This window comes from Solanum stenotomum, chromosome 1 (genome assembly GCF_019186545.1).
Source record: "Solanum stenotomum isolate F172 chromosome 1, ASM1918654v1, whole genome shotgun sequence".
Taxonomy (NCBI): Eukaryota; Viridiplantae; Streptophyta; class Magnoliopsida; order Solanales; family Solanaceae; genus Solanum; species Solanum stenotomum.
In genome coordinates this window covers 42,203,542-42,216,500 of record NC_064282.1, presented here as the reverse complement: position 1 = coordinate 42,216,500, position 12,959 = coordinate 42,203,542, and the positions used below count along the sequence as shown (strand labels likewise).

The 12,959-nt window shown below is 39.0% G+C and overlaps 1 protein-coding gene across 1 annotated transcript; it reads left to right on the top strand.

Annotated features, from left to right (window-relative positions):
• Nucleotides 1–7,756: 7,756 nt before the first annotated feature.
• LOC125851890 (uncharacterized mitochondrial protein AtMg00860-like) lies at nucleotides 7,757–9,185 on the top strand. The gene is made up of 2 exons (XM_049531663.1): nucleotides 7,757–7,991; nucleotides 8,974–9,185. The coding sequence occupies exons 1-2, from the start codon at nucleotides 7,757–7,759 to the stop codon at nucleotides 9,183–9,185; spliced, it is 447 nt and encodes a 148-aa protein (XP_049387620.1).
• The last annotated feature ends 3,774 nt before the right edge of the window (nucleotides 9,186–12,959 follow it).

Sequence of the window (12,959 nt, the reverse complement as noted above, 5' to 3'; positions counted from 1 at the left end):
ACTGGTATGTTAAAAGTGTTTCTTATTGATGTAAATGCCATCCTAGATCCCTGTGCTACTTTGTCCTTTGTGACACCTTATGTGGCTATGAAATTTGATATACTCTCCAAAGTGTTATTAGAGCCTTTATTGGTTTCTACCCAAGTTGGTGATTCTGTGGTGGCTAAGAGGGTTTATAGAAGATGCCCTATTTCCTTGTCCCATAGAGTTAGTTTGGTGGATTTGATAGAGTTAGACATGTTAGACTTTGATGTGATTTTGGGTATGGATTTGTTGCATGCATGTTATGCCTCTATTGATTGCTAAACTCAGGTGGGTAAATTCCAATTTCTGGATAAGCCTATCTTAGAGTGGAAAAGGGGCAAATTCTATGCCTAGAGGTCAATTTGTCTTTTGTCTTAAAGCTAGGAACATGATCTCCAAAGGGTGTATGTACCATCTTGTTATGGTGAGGGATATGGATTTTGAAACCCCTTCGCTAGATTTGGTTTCGGTAGTTAATGAGTTCCCGAAAGTTTTTCTCGATGATTTACTCGGTATTCCTCCCGAGCGGGAAATAGATTTTGGTATTAACCTTATTCTGGATACGCAACCTATCTCCATTCTGCCTTATAGAATGGCTCCGGCGGAGTTAAAGGAGTTGATAGAGCAACTAAAGGATTAACTAGACAAGGGTTTTATTCAACTATTGAGTGGTAGAGGTTATTCCTACTTCCTTGAATTGCATGAAAGAATTGTTGTAATGCTTTTATGTGGGGTTGATGTTTCCTCCTTGATGTGTGATGTAGTAATGATATTACATGCTTCTTGTGAGCTGCTAGTTGTGTCATTGAGTCCTCGGAAGTGTTTTAAGTGTCATTCAAGGATGAATGTTCCTAAGTGGGGGATATTGTAACACACCTCAAAAATGAACTAGGATAGAGTAGAGCCTCACATGGGTTTTAAGCATTAAAAACTTGTTAAAATAATGTAGAATAGCCTTTTTAGTCAGTTTAGTTGAGTTTGAAGTCAAACGTCAATGGACGGCCAAGACGTTCGAAAACTAGTCTTTTATGTGGTTGTGTGTTCTAGTATGTTGTTCATGTTTTTATGTTTTGTTTGGAGTCTAAAATAAGTGGAGGTGACCCAAGTGTCTTAATAAATGTTTTTAGGGTCAAATTGTTCGGGTACAACTCGTCGGGACCAACCTAAGGGTCCCCGATGAGGACCCCAATCCTTGGCCAAACAAGCTGCCAAGTCAGCTTGAAAATGTGCATAGAGGGAGCATGTCCACGTCGTGGACTAGCTCCACCATTGGCCAAATATTTGGTCCACGTCGCGGACGTGTCGCGAACTCTACTGTCCCAAAATTTAATTATGAAACTTGTGGGAACACCTCCACGTTGCGAACTTGTGCCCCGACAAAATATGTGAAAATAAAACTCAAGTTTGACTTGTTTAAAAAAGTCCAACTATGTGAGGGGTAGTTTGGGTACCTTGGGGAATTAATGTAAACGGTTATCCTACCTATTTTAGGGTATTTTAAGTTGGTTAAAACCCCAAGACCTAGAATTAGACCTCATTATGAATTGAACCTTCCCTCTCAAATAATTCTCTCTCTAGATTGATATGCATTTATAAAGAATTGTTTAAATTGCCCCTTGAGATGCCTAGTTGACCATGCCTTGATGTGATCTCGATGTTGCATGATTATGCTTTTGAGAGAAATAGTATGGTGAGCCTATAAATGTTGTAATGAGAATGATATGCTATGGAGAAGGAAGTTCCTCCAAAGAAATGAGAAGTGGTAAAGTTTTGTGCTTATTGAGTGGTAGATGTTATTCCTGCTTCTTTGAATTGCATGAAAGTCTTGTTGTAATGCTTTTATGTGGAGTTCATATTTCCTCCTTGATGTGTGCTGTAGTAATGATATTACATGCTTGTTGTGAGCTTCTAGTTGGGTCATTGAGTCCTCGGAAGTGTTTTAAGTGTCATTCAAGGATGAATGTTCCTAAGTGGGGGATATTGTAACACCCCTCAAAAATGAAGTACGATAAAGTAGAGCCTCACATCGATTTTATGCATTAATAACTTGTTAAAATAATGAAGAATAGCCTTTTTAGTCAGTTTAGTTGAGTTTGAAGTCAAACATCAAGGGACGACCAAGACGTTCGAAAACTAGTCTTTTACGTGTTGTGTGTTCTAGTATGTTGTTCATGTTTTTATGTGTTGTTTAGAGTCTAAAATAAGTGGAGGTGACCCTAGTGTCTGGATAAATGTTTTTAGGGTTAAATCGTTCGGGTACGACTCCCCGGGACCACCCTAAGGGTCCCCGAGGAGGACCCCAACCCTTGGCCAAACAAGCTGCCAACGCAGCTTGAAAATGTGCATGGAGGGAACATGTCCGCATCGCGGACTAGCTCCACCATTGGCCAAATGTTTTGTCCGCGTCGCAGACTCTACAATCTCGAAATTTAATTTATGAAACTTATGGGAACACCTCCGCATCGCGAAACTGTGCCCCGACGAAATCTGTGAAAATAAAACTCAAGTTTGACTTGTTTGAAAAGGGCCAACTAAGTGAGGGGTACTTTGGGTACATTGGGGAATTATTATAAACGGTTATTCTACCTATTTTAGGGTATTTTAAGTTTGTTAAAACCCCAAGACCCTAGAATTAGACCTCATTATCAATTGAACCTTCCCTCTCAAATAATTCTCTCTCTAGAACTCCCTGGAAGCCATTGATGAAGCTTCAAGCTAGGGGATGGATTCCTACTGATTTCTCCTTCAATTCCCAAGGAAATTCATCACAAAGGTATGGGGATTTTATCTTTGATTCCCCTTTCAATCAAAGAGCCAAATCAAAGTGATTTCAACGTTTTTCAAAAACCATAAAAACTCGAATTTCAATTCTAAGCTTGGGTTCTTGCATGAAAGTATTTCAATTGATGATTTATGTTAATATTAATGGTTTTAAGATCAAAAACTCCATGCACACTTGCATATCTTGAAATCCTAATTTTGGGTCTGAAGTGGGTCTATTGATTATGAGCTAATAATGTGATATTAATGTGTAGATTGTTATGGGCTATTGGTTTATGTATTGTTCTATATTGAATTATGAGGAATTGATGGTCAATTGTGTTATATTGGATGTTGGCCTTGAATGGTCAATTGTGACCTAAGGTTTATGATGATGATGAAGTTGTGAATACATTATTAATTCTAGTATTCTATATATGTATGTTGTAGATGTTAGAATTGTGAGGTTTGATCCCTTAGAAAATGGGGAGGTGTTTACTTTATAAGCATGTTGTGACCATGGCCTTGTAGGCAAAGTTGGATGATTATTGTTTTGAGTAATGTGGATTATGTGAAGGTAATGGGATATGATGTGAATTTGTGTATGGTCTAAGAGCATGAAAGGTCACCTTGTGTAAGAGACTTTATGTTTTATGCTTGATTGTTGTCTTCTTTGAATGACTTATAATGAAGGTGAGGTTAGGATAGACTATGTTTACCTACTCTCACACCTAGTTAAGAATGAATGAAAGAATGTAAAAATGAATGAAAAGAATGGGAGTTAATGCTAATGAATGAAAGTTGGGTCTATTTTATGGATAGTCTCATAAAGTACTCTCTTAAATGAATGGGGTTCCTAGATGAAAGGTTTTCTCATCTTTGAATCCAAGAGCTTCCTTAATGAATAAATGAGGGTTAGGATGAGTATTCCTTCATGAGTTGAGATGAGAATACTTAGTAGCAATCCTTATCCCTAAATGAATGAATGAGGGTTAGGATGGGTATTCCTTCGTGAGTTTAGAGGAGAATATTTAGTAGCAATCCTTATCCCTAAATGAATGAATGTTGGGTTAGGATGAGTACTCCTTCGTGAGTTGAGATGAGAGTACTTAGTAGCAATCCTTATCCCTAAATGAATGAATGAAATGAATGTCCAAACTCCGTGGGGGAGTAATGTCTAGCACCGAGAGGATATGAAGATGGGTGGATACTCCTTCATTAGTTGAGATGTTAGTATTTAGTAGCAACCCTTAAGATGGGTGCCCCTTCGTTAGTTGAGATGTGGGTACTTAGAATCAATCCTTCTATCCCTTAACTATGTGCCAACTTAGGATTAGCTAGTGGTCTCTACTACGTAAAGGCTAAAAGAATGACCCTACCTTAGGCAAGTGGGGATCCCTCATCCGGTAAGGGTACTACCGGGATTCCATGTCAAGCTCCATGTTCTATGTCGGTTAAGACTCTTTCCCCACATTAATGAATGAATGAACTAGGGTCTCTTAAGGGTGTACTACTTAGGATAGGTGGTGGAATGGGACATCATCTAGACATTGCACAAGTAGACATTTAAGGGAGATCTTGGTGTGTCTTAGTAATGATAATGAATGAATGAGTCTTATTGGGCTAATTAATGAAAACGTTGGTCTTTGAGCATGCTAATGTGAAAGTGTGTCATAATGAATTGAATTTAAGTGATTATGTTGAATTGAATGTATGTGATGATCTTATGTCATTAATGAATGAAGTTGTCTAAATGCGTTAAATTGAATGAACGATTTATGTTGAGATGTGAATGGAGCTTGTCTTGTGTAGCCTGAAGGATCACTTGGGTGGGGTATGCAGAGGTAGTATGGGCTGCCTCACCATGTCTTACTTAGGTGAGTCTTGGGATGACATTTGATGAGTGTTTTAGTTTTAGGAAGTGACTTGTTGGCTTATGTACTTATATGTCTTAGGTGATTAATTGTTGAGGGTTGAGGTATGCATGGTAAGTGCACTTTGTGTGACATTAAGGTGGTGCCTTAGTGTGGGTGATGGTATGGGACGTTGCCCATACATTGCACAAAGGTATTGCTTAAGGGTTACTTAAGGTGGAGGTCCAAGGCAACAAGCTAAAGGTAAATGGGTTATGTATGTTTATGATGTATTGTGAAGCATATGACTTTGTATTGTTGGTTGTGACTTGTAAAGTGCCTATTATATTGAAGTTCATGATATTTTATCGGAATGGCATGAAAGCATAACTTCCAAACAAATGTCCTTTTTAGCATGTTTTGCATATTCTCATACTTAGTACGTGTGGTGTACTAACCCTTTTCTTCTATTTTAGTACAAGTGTAGGCTGTGGTAACTTGGAGGAGATTGTGCTTTGGAGTTGCTTGGATTGCTTCACTCTTCCAAGTCTTTGGTATGTCCTCAAGATTCGAGGACTATGTTAAGAAGCTTGTTAGTCATTGTAATAGACATTTAAGTCTCATTTCATTTGTAAAGGGTCGTGTCCCGTAGTACGTTTTAAGTTCTTGTCTAAGATTGGCTAAAGAGACTTAGTATTTCCGCTTGCGTATGGATGTTTTCAAATGTTGATGACTCTTGAAGTCTTATGTTTTTATTGAATAAAACATTTAAATTCTTAGTGATTTTTATGATCTATGTGATGAATGAATGCTAAGGCTTGTATAAGACCTCTGAGAGGTCGAATATGCATGTAACGGCTACGGGGTGCTCTCGGGTCGTTACATTATTGGAGAAAGAAAGATGAATATGAGGATAACCATACTTACTCAAGTGATAGCCCAAAATCAAAAGAGTGCAAGAAGCTTTCGGGTGAATGACTTGTTGTCACGCATACTTGACAAAGTTGAAGGTTTGGATGATTTGTTGAAAGGGATGAAAGATGACTTTTCATCATTGAACAATAAAGTAAACTCTCATGCCGACACCATCAAGATACTTGAAGGACAACTGAGTTTATTATCAGGTCAATTGAACCCAAAGATAACAACGGAATGTGACGATAAAGGGTTGGCTATAGTTACTCATAGCGGAAAGGTGGCAATTGGTAATGTGATGGGAAATGAAGATGCTCAAAAGCATGAAGAAGGTGAATGCATGGAGGAACAAGAGTTGCTTATATATCAAAACCTTGCCAAAGAACAACAAAAGGAAGTGGACCAGCGCGTTCAAATTACAAAATTCATGCAACCCTTACCCAAAATACCTCCACCGTTTCATCAACAATTAAATAAGAAAAATGAAAATGAGAAGTTCAAGAAGTTCTTGTCAATGTTCAAGAAACAATCAATCAACCTCCCCCTTGTGGAAGCATTATTAAAAATGTCAGGATACGGCAAGTTCATGAAAGAGTTGGCCACAAAGAAGAGGAGTTTGAATTTTGAGACAATTGAAGTTTCCCATAGTTGTAGTGCAATTATGACTAAGGAGCTAATCAAAAATAGAGAAGATCCCGTGGAATTAACTATTCCTTGTACCATAGGCATGCTCCAATTCGCTAAAGCGTTATGCGATTTGGGATAAAGCATCAACTTACTGCCCGATGCGATACACAAACAACTTGGATTGGGTGAACCAAAAGCAACCACAATGAGACTCATGATGGCAAACCGTTCAATCAAACATCCTGCAGGGATACTTTATGACATCTTGGTAAAGGTCGATCGGTTCGTTTTTTGAGCTGATTTTGTGATTTTAGATTGTGAAATAGATGCCGAAATTCCCATTATTTTAGGAAGTCCATTCTTGGCAATCGGGAGAGCATCGGTAGATATTAAAAGTGGAAAATTGAAGTTTTGGGTGAACGAAGATGAAGTAACCTTTAATATTTGTAAATCCATGAAACACCCAAGTGATATTCATGTAGTGTTTACTGATGATGTTATTAATGAGGCGGTAGGTAGTGTGAGCCATTTTGATATGCATGAATGAACCCCTTGAAGTTGTACTTGCTAATTATGATGAATCCGAAGTTCAGGGCTATGAGGAAGTAGTAGCTGCCTTGTCGGGATTAGGAGGGTATTCAAAGACTCCAATCAAGTTGGACATTGACCTAAAAAATAGAGAGCGTCCTCCCGCAAAGCCATCAACAGAAGAACCACCTAATCTGGAATTGAAAGCTCTTCCCTCTCATCTCTGATATTCTTTCTTGGGGGCAAATAACACTTTACCAGTGATCAATGCAGTTGACTTACTTGAATGGTAGGTGAAATTGCTCCTTGAAGTGTTGTGAAACATATAAAAGCTATAGGATAGACCATCAATGATATAGTGGGCGTTTCTCTTGGTATTTGTACTCACAAAAATTGAGCTTGATAATGAGTGTAAGCCTAGTGTTGAGCATCAGCGGAGATTGAACCCGCCAGTGCAAGAAGTGGTAAAAAACAAGATCATCAAGTGGGTGGATATAGGTGTGATTTACCCTATTTCGGATAGCAAATGGGTAAGCCCGGTACAATGTGAACCGAAAAAAGGAAGGTATCACCATACTCCCAAATGCAAAGGGGGAGCTTGTGCCGACTAGACCGGTGACCGGGTGGAGAGTATTCATGGTTTATTGAAAGCTCAATTTATGGAATGAAAAGGATCACTTTCCAATGCCTTTTATGGATCAAATCCTCGACAGCCTATCAGAGAGGGGCATCTACTGCTTTCTAGATGGGTACTCCGGTTACAACCAAATCTCTATCGCGCCAGAAGACCAAGAGAAAACCACTTTCACCTGCCCTTGTGGAACGTTTGATTTAAAAGAATGCCATTCGGGTTATGTAATGCCCCATCAACATTTTAGCGTTGCATGGTATCTATTTTTGCGGACATGGTAGAAGACACTATGGAGGTATTGATGGACAACATTTCATTCATAGGGGATACATTTGAAGAATGCTTGGCACACTTGGGGCAAGTACTCCAAAGATGTGTGGAAACAAACCTGGTTCAGAATTAAGAGAAATGACACTTCATGGTGAAGGAAGGCATAGTTATCGGGCACAAGGTTTCACAAAAGGTATTGGAAGTCAATAAGGCAAAAATTGAGGTGATTGAGAAGCTACCTTCTCCAATATCAGTGAAGGGTGTTCGCAGCTTCTTGGGACATGCCGGTTTCTACCGGAAGTTCATCAAGGACTTCTCAAATATTGCACACCCCCTGTGCAAACTCTTGGAGAAGGAAGTGAAGTTCTATTTTCATGATGCTTGTATGGCGGCGTTTCGATGCTTGAAACAAAAATTGGTATCCACCCCGATCATTATCAGTCCTGATTGGTCCAAATCTTTTAAAGTAATGTGTGATGCTAATGGCACGGCATTGGGGATAGTATTGGGGCAAAAAAAACAAACTTTTTCACCCAATTTATTATGCAAGCAAGACTCTAAATAGTGTTCAATGTAACTATACTGTCACTGAACAAGAGTTGCTTGCAGTAGTCTATGCATTTGAGAAATTTTGGGCATACTTGTGAGGCACTAAAGTGGTTGTTTACATTGATCATGTTGCACTCTGGTACTTGATGGAAAAGAAGTATGCAAAACCAAGGTTGATAAGGTGGGTGCTACTATTACAAGAATTTCACTTTGAGGTCAAACATAGAAGAGGTTGAGAAAATGAGGTGTTTGACCATTTATCGAGGTTGGAAGGAAAGGAGAATGACGAGCCTTAGGTTGACATAGACGAGTCCTTCCCCGATGAAGAAGTGTTTGCAATATCCCTCGAACAAACTCCCTGGTATGCAGATTTCGCAAATTTGTGTGTGGACTAATGCCAGATGAGCTAAACTTCTACCAACAAAAGAGGTTCATGTTTGATGTTAAAAAGTATTTTTGGGATGAACCATACTTGTATCAAGAGTGTGCAGATCATATCATTAGAAGGTGTGTTTCGGAAGAAGAAACGGTAGGAATTCTCCATGCTTGTCATACGTCTCCAGTTGGAGTCCACCATAGCGGTGTGCGCACAGCTGCTAAAGTTCTCCAAAGTTGATATTACTGATCATCCCTCTACAAGGATGGGCATGAATTTGTAAAGAAATGCGCACAATGTCAGAAGAAAGGTGAAGTGTCTTAAAGCCACGAGTTACCCCTTACTCCTATTTTAGAAGTGGAACTATTGATGTTTGGGGAATAGATTTCATGGGCCATTTGTGAGTTCATTTGGAAATAAATATATCTTGGTGGCTGTAGATTATGCTTCCAAATGGGTGGAGGCTATTGCACTTCCAAACAATGAAGGAAAAAGTGTCGTCCAATTTCTGAAGTGCTACATCTTTGCGAGATTTGGCACTCCTAGCGAGATTATTAGTGATGGGGGATCCCACTTTTGCAACAAGTGGTTCTCCACTTCATTAAGCATGTATGGGGTGAAACACAAAGTAGCAACCCCATATCATCCCTAAACAAGTGACGAGGTCGAAATGTCAAACCGGGATATCAAAAGCATATTGGCCAAGACAGTGAACGCCAATAGAACTGATTGGTCTCGAAAGCTCGATGATGCACTATGGGGATATCAGACCGCTTACAAAACACCTATTGGGATGTCTCCATATCAACTAGTTTTTGATAAATCTTACCATCTACCCGTTGAGTTGGAACACAAACCGTTGTGGACATTGAAAGCTTTAAATATGGACTGGACAAAGACCTCAAGGGGGAGAGTGGAGTAGTTAAACGAATTAGATGAATTCAAATTCAGAGCTTATGAAAGTTCAGCCCTTTACAAGGAAAAGTTAAAGAAATGGTATGATGCTAAAATCCTTAAGAGTAAGTTTAGATGGAAGACTGGGTGTTACTATACAATTCCCGACTGAGACTCTTTCCAGGAAAGGTCAAGTCCAAATGGTCAAGACCATTTAGAGGGACAAGAGTATTAACCAATGGTGCCATAGAAGTTGATGGTCAAGAGCGACCTGCATTTAAGGTGAATGGGCAACGCTTAAAACTATACTTTGGAGAATGCCAAAAGATTTCTTTGATTGCGGTGTTGTACCTGGAAGATACTTGAGAGCATTTCCACGTCACGCCACGACATTAAATAAGGCACTTCTTGGGAGGCAACCGAAGTGTTAGTGTTTTGAATAATGTGTGTAGATTTTGCAGGAGTAGGGATCATGAGTGAGACAAAAGTCTTCTGGGCGAGTAGCCAAACTATTTCGGCGAGCACAACTTGGTTTGCCTTATGAATCTAAAAAAATAAGACTGAGACTTTGGAACATTCGGTAGGATACCTTCATCGGTTGGTGTATCGCCGGTGTGTTTAGGCGACTCGATTTTCCTCACCCTTTCTAATCAAAGCAAACAACGCTCCTCAAGGATCGACCGGTGATGCTTTAAGTTCATTATACGGGTCACCGAGTTTTTCGGTGATCCACTACATCTTCGCCAATCTACCTTTTCTGGGAGTGCAATCTACTAGAACTAAGGGCGATCTGAAGAACATTAGGCGCATCACCGAACCACTCGGTGATCAGTTCAGTCCATCGCCAACTTGGCATTTAGTGAAGATTCATCGTGACCCTGCTCTACTTGTTTACACACTAGATTGTTTTCATTTCTTGTCAATTTTTATTTATTGTTCATATTTAGTTTATTTGCAATAAATACCCGCTCTCTACCCACATTGGGGACAATGTTGATTGTTTTTGGTGGGGGTATGCCGATTGCTCAGTGTCCTCAGCGAACCTCCTCCTCGTTTTGACAACACCCCTTGTTTGTGTGGAATGTGGTTGTTCTTGTGCAAATTTGAGTATCGGTTTGATCAATACTAATGACTTGAATAGTGCTCTGCTTGAACAAAAATGAATGTGCGGCTATGACGAGACCAATTGAAGTTGCATAAAGAATATGTGATCTTTTTGCATCTCGTTGTGACTAGTCAAGTATCGAATGGAGTCTCCTGTAATGAACATTGCACACTAGCGAAAGTGTGGAGTCTTTTTTGACTTTGGTGTCAATGCCTTGTGTGATGAGCTTACCGTGAACCATGTGTGATGACACTTAGAATTTGCCCCGTTGGTTTGGTTGACTAAATGATGTGAAATCTTGAAATGATCTTAGGTAACTTTAAATATTGTGAACCAATTTGACATATACCTCTTTTGTGGCCTACCTTGTGAGTGTGAGAACCTCTTTTGAACAACCTTTAAGCCATAACCTTTACTTGGAATAAACTTGATACAAAACATAACTTTTCTTGATCCATTACCCATAATCCCCATGATCTGTGTTTTTTTTTAATAGTCCACTTAGGCAAAAAGCATAAGTTGGGGGTGTGGTGAAAAGATAAGGCAAATCAAGTAAATGCAAAGGAGTCCCTTATGCCCATGTTTTGAGAAAAATGGAACCCCTCCATACAAAAAATAATGAGAAAAGATTGATAAAGAAAAAGAAAGAAAAAGTTGTGAAAATACAAAGAAAATAGGGTTTCCAATAACTCATGGAAGATGAATAAAAGGTGACTTTTGAGCTTGAACGAAAATGACAAAGAGAAGGAAAGAAGGTGTTATTCACATCACATTTCATGAGGATTTTCAGCCTATAAGCCTAAATGACCATACCATTACACTCGGCCCCGTTACAAGCCTTAAAAAGACCTTTTTGATCTTGAATGAGCTGAAGCAAAAGTCGATTTGAAAATAAGGGAAAATCCATGGGTGAAATCATGCATTGTGTTTATCTTTGTGAGTGTGAGTGTTGATCTTAATTCTGGACCTCTAATTGGTTGAACCATTAAGTGAATATGGAATAATTCATTTTGTGAGGGTATTTGAATACCTTTGTTGAGCTTGAACTTGCATTTGAAGCAAGAATAATGAGCTTAAGATTCTTTGATAATGGTGAGTCACAATTTGAAACTTTTAGTGGACAATTGATCCTTGCATGAGTAAGTTGAGACTTTTTGTGTGCATTCACGACTGAATCTTGTGTAGCACTGTTCGAGACATCCTTTTTGAACTGCTAAACTTGAGCTTTACTTGAGGACAAGCAAAAGTTTAAGTTGGGGGTGTTGATGAGTCCACAATTTGGACACTTTTAGGGCTTTTATTTTCATAGATTTAGTGTCCTCAAATGCATATTTTGTCTTAATAACTGATAGAAACCCTTGAGTTTCAGGTATTTGGAGTTAGAGACAAAGCATGGACACTATTAGGAAAAAATGAACAAAGAAAGCTAAAGGAATGAAGAAATAAAGACCTGATGATCGATGATATCATTTGGCGAACCGCCAACATCATTCGGTGAATCGCCAAATCCCTAAGATACCGCCTAAAGTTAAAAAATGTTGGACCTAAAATGGGGCCCAATTCGGCGAGTACAGCTATATTCGGCGAAGGACAACCAGGTCGCTAAAAGTACGAAAGAAGATTCAAGCAAGTGTTGATAGGTGAGATAAAAGAATAAAGGGTGAATCGCTGAGTCATTCGGCGATCCCGACCTAGATCGCCTAAAGTTATAGTAGGCAAACTAAGGAAAAAGCAAAAAATAAAGGCGAGATGAAGAGCAATCGGTGATTCACCGATCTGTCAGCGATACCCGACTTACTTCGCTGTGTAGTCCTTAGCAATGACACTTCAGACTTGTTTAAATTAATTTTGGCTAGAGAGACATTTAGAAATGGAGGAAGGAATCACTTAGAGAGAAAATACTACCAAAGGGTTGAGTGAGTGTTTTTAGCATGATTTTGTGAGAGATTTTGTAAGAAAGGAGATTATCAATTAATTTTCATCTATAATTCTCATTTTGTACCCAATTTTGGGAGTGATAATCGATTTAATCTTCTTATTTTTTAGATGAGTGGCTAAAACCCTTTACTTGGAGTTTTGATCATGAAGCCAATTGTTGAATTTACCTAGTAAGTGTTTGTTAGTTGCGATGAATGGTGTTAATTTGAAGTGGGTCTAAGTTGTTGTTGTGTTTCGAGGTTGAATTGCAGTACTTCGTTTATCAATTTCAGTGTTGTGCACTTGCTTGAGAGAGAGGTGTGGAACCAAGGTGGCAAACATAGCGTCCTTAGTAGTGGGTTTCCTTTGTTTCAGCTCGAGAGAGTGAAACAAGTGACCCTTCCTTTGTATCCAGCTCGAGAGAGTGAATTTGATGAGGGTAAAGAGTTGGGCCTATTTCGATTGGTATTGAAGTTCGAGAGAATTTAACATAGAAAAGGTAATTGTTCA